General features: G+C 33.6%; 2 protein-coding genes across 5 annotated transcripts; one reads left to right on the forward strand and one right to left on the reverse strand.

Annotated features, from left to right (window-relative positions):
* Positions 2,361-5,673, reverse strand: LOC107619216 (DNA repair protein XRCC4). Of its 3 annotated transcripts, XM_016321461.2 has the most exons (6): positions 5,419-5,671; positions 5,184-5,326; positions 4,812-4,940; positions 3,967-4,089; positions 3,529-3,790; positions 2,656-3,453 (listed from the first exon to the last, which is right to left on the reverse strand). In XM_016321461.2, the coding sequence occupies exons 1-5, from the start codon at positions 5,564-5,566 to the stop codon at positions 3,554-3,556; spliced, it is 780 nt and encodes a 259-aa protein (XP_016176947.1). In that variant the 5' UTR covers positions 5,567-5,671; the 3' UTR covers positions 2,656-3,453; positions 3,529-3,553. The 3 variants fall into 3 exon arrangements, with proteins under 3 accessions (XP_020968052.1, XP_016176947.1, XP_016176946.1); XM_021112393.1 differs by having other exon boundaries at positions 2,361-3,818; positions 5,419-5,673; XM_016321460.2 differs by having other exon boundaries at positions 2,691-3,790.
* LOC107618184 (ureidoglycolate hydrolase) lies at positions 7,901-12,789 on the forward strand. 2 transcript variants are annotated; one of them, XR_002354577.1, is made up of 12 exons: positions 7,901-8,245; positions 8,345-8,430; positions 9,033-9,107; positions 9,249-9,377; positions 9,769-9,855; positions 9,995-10,197; positions 10,277-10,379; positions 10,819-10,910; positions 11,058-11,176; positions 11,273-11,513; positions 12,009-12,049; positions 12,524-12,785. XR_002354577.1 is itself a non-coding variant. In XM_016320174.2 (12 exons), the coding sequence occupies exons 1-12, from the start codon at positions 7,955-7,957 to the stop codon at positions 12,619-12,621; spliced, it is 1,509 nt and encodes a 502-aa protein (XP_016175660.1). In that variant the 5' UTR covers positions 7,901-7,954; the 3' UTR covers positions 12,622-12,789. The 2 variants fall into 2 exon arrangements, 1 of the variants encoding a protein (XP_016175660.1); XM_016320174.2 differs by having other exon boundaries at positions 11,058-11,120; positions 12,524-12,789.

The raw sequence follows: 13,819 nt of genomic DNA on the forward strand, positions 1-13,819 counted from the left end.
ACGTGTTGAGAATATCCCAACCCTAACCCTACCCGCTTTTAACCCGCGGGTACTCGACTCTACCCGCGGGTTACAAAAAATATACAACATTATTATATAACTTGATGATAATTTAAAATAGAACTGATTTTTATGTAAAAAAAATATATTAAATTATCTATTAATGATTTTCTTTTAGTGGTTAAGGATCTTTTGCATTTAGTGAAAGGTCTTTGATTCAACATCCACTTAAAACATATTTTTATATAAGTATATAACATAAACATATATATAGAGTGCGGGTTGGTCGGATACGGCTCAACTCGTACCCTACCCGACCCTTACGAGAACCCTACCCGCACCCTACCTTACCCGCTGCGGATCGGGTTGGCAACCCTACCCGATCAGGTGGGGTCGGGTTGGGTACCCGCGGGTGGGGTACATATTGCCACTCCTAACTGTACACACGTGCAAAATATCTGTTAAGATGTGTCACGTATAGTACATAAGGTCGATGATCGTAAAATTCCGGATAATCATTTTAATTTGCTTGCCCATGTTGATATATTGAAACAAACAAATGAACGATTCTACTTATTTGGTACGTAATTAATTTATATTAACCCACGCAAAATTATTTTTCTTTTGATTTTAAATTTTGCCAAAAAATTGTATAATAGCATCATTTTATTGATAACAAAAATTTTAACAGTTTATTTATGAAAATATTTGAAATTGTATTGTGACTTTTTTTAAAGGTATATCATTTTATTAATATACTATTGTTAGTTTTATCGTTTAACATAAAATAAATCAGTAAATTCTCTTTATTTTATACACGTACGAAGTTATAATTTATTATATTATTCACTCATTTGTCCTTAATTTGGTACTTTTAATTCAATTTTTTTTGTTCAGTTAGATGTTATTGGATTCTTGACTAGAAAAGAAAAACTTATATCATGGTCAAAAATAGAGAGAAGTGACCCGTACATTGTGATTGATCTTCATGATTTGCAGTATGTAAAATTTTAATATAAATATTTCTTTGGTAATAATTATGTGTTGTAGTGCAAAATTTTTTTTTATGTATTACTGCTTACTTTCTTAATTCTCACTTTCATTCAAAATGAGGAAAAAAAAATAAGATGTACACTATGAAATTAATTTATAATCCAATTACTTAATCATCTATGTGATCACCAAACAACCAAATACATAATTTATTCTCTAATTTATAAATTTTAACAAAGACATTAGTAAACATATTGGTTTTGTATTTATTTGTATATTTTATTTGTTTATATTATATTTGTAATTATATTATATCTATTTTTATCAATATATATATATTTTTTAAAAATACCGTTAGTGTTAACACATGGTGTATGAAATAAATTAAATGATAAAAATATGTAATTATTTTTTTGTTCAGTTTAGACTTGTAATATCAATATATTAATAGTAAAATGGAGAAAAAATGTAATATTTATATCAAAGAAATTTTTTTAAATCATAATTGTAATTTATGATTGAAATCTCAATATTTTATTATATACATGCATGTAAGTTTGTTTATTTTATTAAATTGTGCTTATACATATAATAAAGTCAAATAAATATATCGTATTCTTCGCTTAAGAATAAGTCAATCTAAATCCAAATCTCCATTAATACACATGTTCGGTACGTAAAATCATCCGGGTAAAATCGTATTATTGCAAACCTAAGACATACGGAGAAAGTGATAGGAAGCTTTGGTTTATGTATACGTTATGAAAGAGACGTAGAGGTATAGATACAAATTAGAGTAATTTAATAATTAGATCTTTAAAGATTTTAATTTTAAATTAATTAGTTATTAAAAGAAAAAAAATACTAATTAAGTCCTTCACAATAATAAACAGTAGACATACAAAATATAGTTGCTCATATATTTCATTATCTACCGTAGTACATGTTTTATTTCTCATATATTTCATTATCTACCGTAGTATATTCACCAACTGCTCTTTATTTATAACAAATTCTACTAAAATTAGTAAAATTTTACTTTAAAAATTGTTATTTACATGACAATCTTTTATGAATAAACACGTTACAATAATAGTACATATAAATACCACCATTAAGTTTTACGTGATAAATTGATAGAAGAACATCACATATTTTCCATTTGCTATCATAGAGGATCAAATTGGTACTTTTTTTTTTCTTTAAGGATTAATTAATCCAAAATTAAAATATTCAAAAACCTAATTGTGTGTATATATATAGTCCGCATAATACTACAGTGAAGAGTAAACATTACTTTTTTTTAGTAAAAAAAACCTCAGGGAAAAAAATTATCATGTACATTACACATGCTAATTGTAAATTTAATAAATTTTTTCACTCTTCATCCAATTAACTTTTCAACATCGAACTCTCCATATTGTCCTTAGTAAAACAATGAACATAACACAATCAAATTGTAGTGTGTCTATATTATCCCCTACAATAAACTTTCTCATAAAACAATGAAAAAATATATAAATCATCTACCACCATAAATTCATCATCATCTACAGTTTATCAGAAATCAATCACCAAAAACAGCTAAAGCATTTCACAACAATCACCATTTATTTTTCAACAAGAAAAAAAAAGAGAACATAAAGGGGGTAGATCAACACTGAGATAGAAATCAAGATGGGGGCAAATCTCAACAACATAGCACAGATCGGAGAAAGGGGAAGTTGAAGGCGACAGAGGAGAAAAGCGACATAGCCGAAAAGCGACGGAGGCGAAGGCAAAGGCAAAGCAAATTAGTCACAATCATGAGCTAAAAGAAGTTGAGGAGAAGCTAGAGGTGATAGTCGGAGTAAGAAATGATAGCAACAAGACCCAACACCCACAGTTGTGTTGCCAGATCAGCAACAATGGTGGCGGGATGAGACCAGCGGTAGAGACAACAAACCAGATCTGAGAGCTTCCTTCATCGTGGGAAGAGGGCTAACAAGAGAGAGGAGAAAGGAGGGAGGAAAAAAGAGTGCAAAGGGAGAAGAGAAAGTGGGAAGAGGAGTGTGGAGAAGACAAACTTGAAATTTTAAAAAACGCATCTTATGTCTTTGTCTCAACTCTAACGTGGTACACAAATCCACTCGTGTCTTATTTCTTGTCTTAACTAACCAAACAATAGAGTTATACCACCATGTCTATGTCGTGAGTAGACACATCCACTAACCAAAAGCTTCCTTAAGTAACATGCATCATGCTATTAGACAAAGGATAATGTTGCATTAGGGCGTACTTTTGAGTTAAGGTTTTGGGTACCGAATTTCCTCCTCAAGCCTTTTCTTTCCGTCTCTCTTCAAACAGATTTTAGAATTTAGAATAAGTAAGCCCTTAAACTATTTTATAATAACTTGTAATTTTTTACGGGAAAAAATCAAGTCTCTAGAAGCATTTTGAAGGACTTCTACATACATAAGCCTGTACACGAGAAAGCAAAAAGAGGCACAGATTAAAAGGGATGCATGATGATCTAGGACTAATTTGGAAACATACTCTCGATTTTGCAGATAATATTAATTCATGTGAGTCTAGTTCTCTTTTGACGAGAAGGCTTATTTTTTAAAACATCCTTTGAGGAGGCAGTAACATCCTTCTGTGGATCTTCATCGCTATTGTCGAAGCTCTCTTCATCAAAACTTTCGGTTTTGTCTGTGTCTTCTTCCACTTGAGGAGATCTCTTAGCAGTGTCTTGTTTTGACAACTGATCTCGAAGCTCTCTCAATTTTGATTTCTTGGAATTTAAGACCCCCAGAAACTAAAATAAATACAAGCAGATTCAAGATCTTTGTGATTGTCAGTATGATTAATTAACTACAATGATCAACAGTCGTTCTTGAGTGACACAGGGCTGATCATGCTATGCAATCAAAGACAACTTTCAACAGACCATAGAGATTACCATATAACAAATGCAAAGAGGTAAGAAGTTACCTTTGTATAGATTTGCGCTTCAAATTCAGCCTTCTCATTGGCGACTCTCTCACTTTGGGCTAAACATTTTTCAGCTTCCACTTTCATGTTCTCATACAATTCATTTTTCCGAATAACTTCCTCCTGTAAATGCATTGATGCATATAAACATGTCAAACTATACTTAATAAGAATTGCTTTTTATAGTTGAGTTAACACTTCTAACCCCAAATTAGCCAACTCATTTCGTGTTGTGTTCCTGACAGACATACAGGACCCAAATACACCAAACTTGAAAAATCATCAGAAAATTCCATATATTTCTAGATGAGATTATCAATTTATAATACTTTTAGATATTTATAAATGTCAAACTATCAAGTCTAATTACCTGTGCCAATAAATGAATGAGTAAATAAAACAATGATGGAACAATACTATGAAGGTCTTAACCACTTCACTAACTCCATTTTCCATAATATAAAAAGAATACAGGTTTTATTAGACATGATAAATTGATAATGGAGACCTTTAATCTCCCATTTCACCCAACTGAACAACGGTGCATAGTCATTACCAATAATCATCCCATGTATTTATCTTTAATACTAATTACTACTTATAAAGTCCACGAGTAGATACTAGATAGAAACTTAATTAACTCCACAGAAAAGCGCTACCTACACGAGAAAGTTTTAGATTAAACGAATGCCATGATAGGACAATTTCAAGGTCACTAACTTCTGGTTTATCAGGAACTAACAAATTTTCTTAAGAATGACATCTCCAAAACGGTGCCGATTACGAACAAAGAAACAGAGAAACATAAAGAGACAAGTGAAATTCATCGGGCGAAATAATCTTACACTAAGTGTTATGTTTGCATCCATGAGAAAGTCCAAGATTTCTGCAGTAGTTTTTTTACAGTTAGGAGACTGCTTGCATTTCCATCTCCATTGAAGAGTCATACCTTCCTTCTCAAATGTCCATGACAACTGCAATGTTCGTAACAATTACATAAACAACAGTAATAGCAGTACCTTAAGCAACCAAATAATCAAGACATACTAAAATCTTCAAGGTATCAACCCAGCAATAAATGAATACTCTGTCTCACACTCACAGGTTCTGTTTCTTCCTTCAAATTCAGCACAAATATGCATTCCGTAAATTTCAATCGCAAAGTAAACTACTAACCCAAAACACACTACAGTAGCAATAATAACACAAGAGTTTACCCTTTTATGGCCATCACCAGCATCAGCAAAGTCATAAACGGAACCAGGTTGCTGAAACCCTAAGTATCGTTCAGCCAACTCCACATACTCCGAAACTGGTTGGTCCCACTGAGAAGCACGCTGGTTCACCTCCTCCTCCGAAGCTTCAAAAGATCAGAACTTGATTATGGTTTTGGCATTAAATTAGAAATGGGTAACGGAAAACGAGAGAAAAGACGAAGGGTTTGAAGGGTACCGTTGCAGAACCAGGCGTTGAAGCCATCGGTGATGGCAAGGTCGAAGCGGGTGGGGAACCAAGTTCCCTTGACAAAGATGGGTTCTCCTTCTGTGCTGTTAACTGGAATCAAGAGCTTCAAGCATGTGTGCTTCTTTGTTTCCTCCATTTTATGTTTCAATAATCTCCTCCAGTTCTCTTCACATTGTTGCAGTATCAATGTATCACTATGACGCTACCTTCCCCCTCCCCTCCCCCAAAACGCTTTTTTTCTTGCTAACCCGACCCGACATTACTAACTATATATATATATATGATAATCGGGTGTACATAGCCCAGACCGGCCTGGATCCGAAATGTTTTGAAGGACCCGATCCGGTGAACATACACTTCTCAAAATTAGGACATGTATTCACGCACACATAATGATAGGGGTGTCCATGGATCGGATCATATCCGCAGATCCGCGGTAAATATCCGCATCCGATCTGAAAATTGCGGATACGATCCGATCCGCAAATTGATCGGATCGGATCCGATCCGCACCCTTTGCGAATCGGATCGCGGATATCTGCTCTACATCCGCGTATTCGATCCGCGGATCGCTTTCATTAATTAATTCCCTTTTCACCCTCAATCCCCCGCCCCCCTTTTTTTTTTCTTTCATCCTATTGTCATAATTCCAATTTTATTTAGGTTTTAAGATAGTATTATTTAGTCTCTATACATCTACTAAACACGGATACAGTAGCACTCGTCACCAAAGATATACGAACATGGTAATAAATATTCATTGTTTGTTTGATGAGAAATAGAAGAAATGTTGTAACATATATAATTTTTGTTTATTTTTTAAAAGTTTTACGTTTAGATGAATGTTATTGTAAGCGAATTCTATTGTGAATAATCAAAATTTCAATAATTTTATACGAAAATTTTTTAAAACTAATTAAAAATAAGAAATAACTAAATTAAATTTTGGATGATGAAATTAGTGCATATTTCAATAAATATATCTACATAACAAGACTTGCACATTAATTAAGAAAAAGAAATGGTTATAGGAACACTTTCAAAAGACTTATCCTTTTCCTTTTTTAAAAAATAAATAACCAACACATTTTTTTTCAAAAAAAATAAAAACAACTAGGGGTGTTCATGAATCGGATCGTATTCGCATATCCGCGGTAAATATCCGCATCCGATCTGAAAATTGCGGATACGATCCGATCCGCAAATTGATCGGATCGGATCGGATCGGATCGTGGATATCTGCTCTACATCCGCGTATCCGATCCGCGGATCCGTAGATCCGCACTATAATAATTAATAAATATATATATATATGTTTGGTATTATATTTAATTGTTTGTATGTTTTAGTTACTTATTATTATTCATATATTATATTATTTTATTTTTGTTATTTAGAGAGAGTTTGATTAAAATTATTTTAGGAATAAATAAGTTTAAAAGTATGAAAGAAATATTTTTATCGAACTTTTTTACATAGAAATATGAATAAAAAGAGAAAGTTTAATTATGCGGATATATCCGATATCCAATCCGATCCGATCCGCAAATGTGCGGATCGGACCGGATCGGATCCGGCACTAAAAAGTGCGGATATCATATCCGATCCTATCAGATGGAAATTGTGCGGATCGGATCGAATTTTCGGCCATATCCGATCCGATGCGATGCGCAGACACCCCTACACAATGAAGATTGAAGGCAACTAGTAAGGCTGAGGCAAAACCCTGAAGCCTGAACCCCGTCTTCTCTTCTCAGCACACAGCCGGTGACGGCACCACCCTTTCCCTCTCAGCCCTCTCTCCGTCTCTCACCAGCATCAGAGTCACCTTGCCCCGCAGAGAAGCTCCTCTGTTCGACTGTTTCTCGGCGACAACTGACGACGATCCTCAGCGAAGTGCGATGGCGTTTCTCTACTGCCCCCGGTCGTCTTTTACTTCTCTGCCACCATCAGTTAGCCACTAGAAGTCACCACCTCTATTCTGTTAGCCTCGCCACCTCTGCTCTGCTCTTTTTTCCAGTTGTCTTCTTCTATTCTCTGACCTCTGTTATCTGATTAGGGATTTTGATTATTGGAACTTTTGAGTAGAAGTGTTGATTATTGTTCTGATTAGTATTTTGATTATTATTTTGATTTCTGATTACCAGTAATGGTAGTTTCTTTTTTTTCTGCAAAATAGTAATGGTATTTTAGTATTTTGATTCTTGTTCTGATTACCAATAAATTGAATATTGTTGGTTATTGCTAAATCTGAAAAAATTAATTAGTTATTTTTAAAAATTAAAATTTAATTAAAAATTATAAAATATTAAAAAAGATATTTATTTCTTATTAATAAAAATTTAATATTTATTGATTGTTTATTTTATATTTTTATTTAAGTAAGACGAATTAATTGATTTAACTAGTAATTTAACGATTAAATCAATAAATTAATGACTCAATAATCTTGACAGATTCGATTATCGGTTCGATTTTGACAACGTGCAAGTGCCGTCTATCTCATTCTCAGAGCGGTGAGTTGATGACTGTGATACTGATCAATTCGGAGTGGTTGATGATTGATAATACCGTAATACTACCTCGGAGGACAATCATGGCAGCCCTTCAACCGAGTCACTTTAACGATGTCACTGTTGTCTTGCTGCTACTTCTGTGCACCATCATCACACCCTTCTCTTCCATTTCAGCTCAACAGCATGTGAAAGACCCTTCAATCACATCAACCATGGAGCAATTCTCCGGTTATGCAATCCATGAGCCTCACTCTTCCCTCTCTTCACTCTTAGTTGATGCTCAGGGTCTCCAGAACCAGGTCCTTGAACTCAAAACTCACTACCTCTTTGGATTGTCATGATGATTGTTTTCTTTCTTGACATTTTTTAACTGTTCTGTGTATTCTTCTTTTCATTAGATTGATGAGCTCTCAACATTTTCTGATTCACCTGCTCCATCAGTAACAAGGGTCTTGTATACTGACAAGGATGTCTTGGCCCGCAGGTATATTTGTGACAAAGTTGTTTCATTTTTTTTTTTTTGGGTGAAATTTTAGGATGAGGATGCTTTATTGGATTCGGTTGTGGTGATGCCAAGTTTTCAACCACAAATCTTGTGAAACTATTCTTTTTGTGGGGGAAAAACCTTTACTTTTTTGGTGAAAATGAGTGCCCTTGCATATTTGTTCATTTCACATTAATTGTTGATTAAATGGATAAAGTAAGTGGCACTTGGTGTTGTCTTCTTTGCTCCTAATATATATACTAAAAGTAATGTAAATAAATAATGATATGGGTTGTAAGCATAAATCAACTAGAAAATGCTAAACAAATTATAAATGAGAATGGTGTGTAGATAGCTCTTGAGGAAGCTAAGTATACAAAGTATGTATGGCTGTATGCAGTAAAATTAGGTGTGGTGTTTTGCAAAAGGAACATTGTTGATATAGACAAGAAAAGGAGACGTAAGCTTCTTATTTTCAACCTTTGCATGCATACATTAACTCTAAAAATACTATTCAATCTGCCAAACACTTGAGCTTGATCATGTTCCTGCTTTGAATGTGAAATGTCTGCATTTACAGATTTTGCTTGTTCCATTTATAGGTATGTAAAGAACTTGATGGGACTTGCTGGTCTATCTGTCAGAGAGGACACTGTCGGTAACATTTTTGGTCGATGGTGAGTTCTCGCTGTCTAACTTCTTACCAGGTTGTCATTGACTTGGCCTTCAGTCACATTGATGTTATATAATCCCTGGCTTAACCGTGTACAGTGTGACTGTAATGTTACGAGCTACACTCACGTGCAGACTTTATGCAGGGATGGTAATGAACCAGAGCTTGCTGCAGTTGCAACAGGTTCACACATTGATGCTATACCTTACTCTGGAAAATATGATGGAGTTGTTGGTGTTTTAGGCGCTATTGAAGCCATCAATGTGCTTAAAAGGTTTTTAACTTCACTTATTATTGCTGATTTAAGAATTAATAAAGTACCAAAAACTTTTAATTATTATGGTCTCTTATTAATGAGAAAGCCTGTGTACAATTCAAACAACATATGCTTAGCGAAGTTAAAATAATGTGAAACTCATGTTTCTCATCTGTATCATATTTCTGAAATTATAGCCTTAGAGATATAGCGAACCAAATCAGACATAAATTATATGTTATATCCATATTCTGTGTATTTTTCAGCTTGGAGAAGTATGAATGAATTGTTGATTTTTAACCAACACATTGTAGGTTTAAACCATTTTAGAACAAAGAGGAGTTCCACCAATAACAAACCCCTTAGAATTTCTTGCTATAACAATGTGATGTTGACTGAATTTTCACAGGTCTGGCTTTAAACCTAAGAGACCACTGGAAATCATATTGTTCACATCGGAAGAACCAACGCGCTTTGGAATAGGTTGCTTGGGAAGGTCAGCAATGGCTTTAAGTACTGTATCATAATAGGACTCCTACTTGTGCCTATTTTTTTGTCAGTTATGTCTCACATTTTGATCAACTAAGCACACCATGTATTCTACTATAAGTTTACTTGTTTGTTATTATGTGCAGCCGCTTGTTATCTGGAAGTGAGAGTCTTGCCAATGCTCTAAGTAAAGCAACTGATAGTCAAAACATATCCTTCTTAGATGCTGCAAGATCAGCTGGTTATGCGAAAGATGTCGATGACTTATCCAGTGTATTTCTAAAGAAAGGGACATATTCTGCTTTTGTAGAATTACACATAGAACAAGGGCCTATTCTAGAAGCGGAAGGTGTGTTTCTTTGATCTAACATAATCTTTGCATTAGCCATAACTTAAAATGTTTATATATTATTTGTTTCTTGACGCAGGTATCTCTATAGGTATAGTTACTGCAATTGCAGCTCCAGCGAGTCTTAAGGTTGACTTTGAAGGCAATGGCGGCCATGCCGGTGCTGTCCTTATGCCTAACAGGTGACAGCTATCATAAAACATATCTTTTTGCTTTCTTTTATGGAATTGCATCCTTATCTTTTCTCTTATACAGTTTTTCATATTTATGCCTTTTTCAAATTCATAGTTTTCATATCTTTCTTGATAATTATTTTTTGCAACTATTCAGTATCCTTCCTTAATCATGGAAAACTGTAGTGTTGAGTATCTGACTATGAAAATTGAAGCTTATTAGTGAATAATCTATGCTTCAAGTATAAATTATGGACTATGCTATGTGTATACCAAAATCAGCCATCAAAATTAGCCACCAGTATAAAATACTTGCTGGAATACGAATACATGTTGAAAATAAATTAAGTCACACATGTATTTATACACAAATACATTGGTGGATTTTAATGGCTGATTTTTGGTGTACGAATAGCATTTTTGATAAATTAGAAATTATTTGGTGCAGAAATGATGCTGGATTGGCTGCTGCTGAATTAGCCCTGGCTGTTGAGAAACATGTGTTGGAATCTGGGTCTATTGATACAGTTGGCACTGTTGGTAAGTCGTTTTGACATTTAAGTACTTTCAATTCCATGGAATCTATGGTGACCTGTTCCGAACATCCCCCTGCATAAATGAAAATCAAGAAAAGCACCTTCCTTAGTCTCAAATTTTCATTTAAGCCAATATATTTTATTTTGCAAGGTATCTTGGAACTGCACCCTGGAGCCATCAACAGCATCCCTAGCAAAGCACACATCGAAATTGGTGTGTATTATGTGACACATTTTCCAATGCATGGCCTTCTTTATTTGATTTTATTGGTACAAGAGAATTGCTCAGTTTTTTATATGTCTAACTAGGGATCATTTCAGTTTCTATTGTACTTTACTTAATATAATTATTTTTTGTTCTCATAGACACGAGAGACATTGATGAGGAACGAAGAAACAATGTGGTTGAGAAAATTCACCAATCAGCGATTAGAATAACCGAAACTCGTGGTGTCAAGCTTTCTGAGTTTAGTATCATCAATCAGGATCCACCAGCCCTTTCTTCTGAGGCAGTCATCAAGGCAATGGAAACTGCGACGAGAGAGCTAAACTTGACGAGCAAGTTGATGATTAGTAGAGCCTATCACGATTCATTGTTTATGGCTAGGTAATTCCAAAGAAAAATGACTGTGGTTCTGAATCAACAAAAATATATATCAAATCTTCTAAAGGTAGTATAATTCATGTTAGGTAGGGTTAAGTATACTTTTGCACCCCCCAGAATTTCCATTCTGTCACAGTTTTGGCTTGATTTTTAACTCGATATATCTTTTATTCACTTTTGATTAGAATATTAGGAATCTTCTTGTGTTAATTGATATTGGGCTTAGTGCATCCCCCCCAAAAAAAACAAAGATATCATCTCACAGCAATCTAATATCATATATTTAGAAATTAGAATGATATTGAGAGCATGCTTTCTCTCTTTTCCTCTTAAAGCTTATAATTTCAAAACTTTTGAACATTTTGGAAGTAGCTAATAACAATTATATTAGCATAATTTAGTTTAATCATTACCATGTTACAATCAACCAAACAGTTCTTTGCTCTTATGTGAACAGAATATCTACTCTAAATCTCTAATGCACATTGTGTCTTGCAGGGTATCCCCAATGGGCATGATTTTCATTCCATGTTACAAAGGTACTCATCATCTTTTACTATTCGTGCCACATACTCACATGTTCTAATTCGATACCATAATACTTTAGAATTGTTTGTTCTTTTTATGTAATTAAATTTACAATTTAATTTTGATGTACTATCAGTGTAAAGCAGCTTTACACGTGCATGGGATTACTTTACTCGCAAAAATAACTACCGTTTACATTTACCGCATGAATGGTCATCCAAAAGAACTGATGTTATTGGATGACTTGGTAAAACATTTTACATTGTCGCTGCATCAGAATTAAACTCTTAAATTAAACGACCAACCCTAGCCAGAAAGTTGAGCTCTAGTATGTGAAATCTCGGATTCAATGAATGAACTTACATTAAGAATCATTCCGTAACTTTCTCTATTGAAAATGCTAATACATTCACTTGCATGTCGTGATGCTATCTGGTCTGCATTCTGATTTATCTGAACATTGGTTTGCAATTTTTTTTTTTCAGGATACAGCCATAAGCCTGAAGAGTTTGCAAGCATTCAAGATATGTCAAATGGAGTAAAAGTATTAGCACTCACACTTGCTAAATTGTCCCTTGAGTAATATCTTCTGTAGTGATATTTAGTATGTACTCACCATTGTAGAGCAAGGATATGTAATTTAATAATACTGATTAAATAATGTTAAATTTAGATGTACCCCATTACAGTGGTTGAACTTAATCCATCTAATATGACCAGTGAGCATTAAAGAAACACTTTTCGTAGAAAATGCTACCGCTTTTATAACGTTGCCACTTACCACACCGGAAAAGAAAAAAAAGTAGTATAAGTTTAATTCAAAAGACAACAGCAGAAATTAATTAGAAAGGAACTACTAAGAATCTAAGATACTAAGATTGTAGAATCCAGTTGTATATAACCAACTAGAAAGAATATCATTATTATATTATAATACGTTATATTATATTATATATGTATTAGTTGTAGTAATCTATATTTAGAGAGATGAGATCTTACTTTTCTCAATTGGCCACACATAGAGTTTGACATTCTCATTTGTGATTATGATTGATGGAATAGCTGGATTCAACTAAACAAAAGCAATTAGGAAAAATAAGGGGGAAATTTATTTTTAGTTAGGCTGTTCTGTTGGAATAGCACAGCACTTTGTGGATACCTTGAATGTGTGAATGAGATTGAAGGTTGCAAAGGTATGTATTATAAGAAAAACTTTAGGTAGTTTGTTTTGAGATATTGGGACAGAGATTGAGAGACTGAGACACAGTATCATGTTTGTTGGCTCAAAGACTAACACTAAAATTTCTGTCTCTGTCCTTAAAATTTTAGTATTTCAGTACTTTCAAAAACTAGGGACACAGGGAACTGAAATTTTTAGAGACAGAGACTGAAATTTTAATAACATTTTATACCTAAAATATCCTCATTTTAATTAATTAATTCCAATTTTATTTTTTGTGCAAATTTAATTAGAATTTTATTCTTGTTTCAATTTATGTCTCTCACTTTGCACCAAACAGAATATTAAAATTTATTTCGATCTCTGTCTCTTAGTCTCTATCTCCCAGTCTCAGCCTTTCAGTCTCTATCTCTCTATCAAACGCCACCTTAGAGAAGACAACTGACTTTGAGTTTGGTTAAGATATTGTTTTAATCCCTTGAGCTAAATTCTAATTTTATTCTTAATATTTGAAATATCTTATTTGTTTTTAACGTTTTATTTCATTCTATTTAAGTTCTTTAGTAAAAAATTTACAATTACGATTGTTATCATTACATAG

The sequence above is a fragment of the Arachis ipaensis genome, chromosome B09 (genome assembly GCF_000816755.2).
Source record: "Arachis ipaensis cultivar K30076 chromosome B09, Araip1.1, whole genome shotgun sequence".
In the NCBI taxonomy this organism is placed as follows: Eukaryota; Viridiplantae; Streptophyta; class Magnoliopsida; order Fabales; family Fabaceae; genus Arachis; species Arachis ipaensis.

Coding starts and splice junctions, on each gene's coding strand:
- LOC107618184 (XM_016320174.2), top strand. CDS start 7,955: ATGACTGTGATACTGATCAATTCGGAGTGGTTGATGATTGATAATACC. Junction 9,378..9,768: donor GCCATCAATGTGCTTAAAAG/GTTTTTAACTTC, acceptor GAATTTTCACAG/GTCTGGCTTTAAACCTAAGA. Junction 11,514..12,008: donor GATTCATTGTTTATGGCTAG/GTAATTCCAAAG, acceptor TGTGTCTTGCAG/GGTATCCCCAATGGGCATGA.
- LOC107619216 (XM_016321461.2), bottom strand. CDS start 5,566: ATGGAGGAAACAAAGAAGCACACATGCTTGAAGCTCTTGATTCCAGTT. Junction 4,941..5,183: donor CTGGTGATGGCCATAAAAGG/GTAAACTCTTGT, acceptor CGAACATTGCAG/TTGTCATGGACATTTGAGAA. Junction 4,090..4,811: donor ATGCAAACATAACACTTAGT/GTAAGATTATTT, acceptor ATGCATTTACAG/GAGGAAGTTATTCGGAAAAA.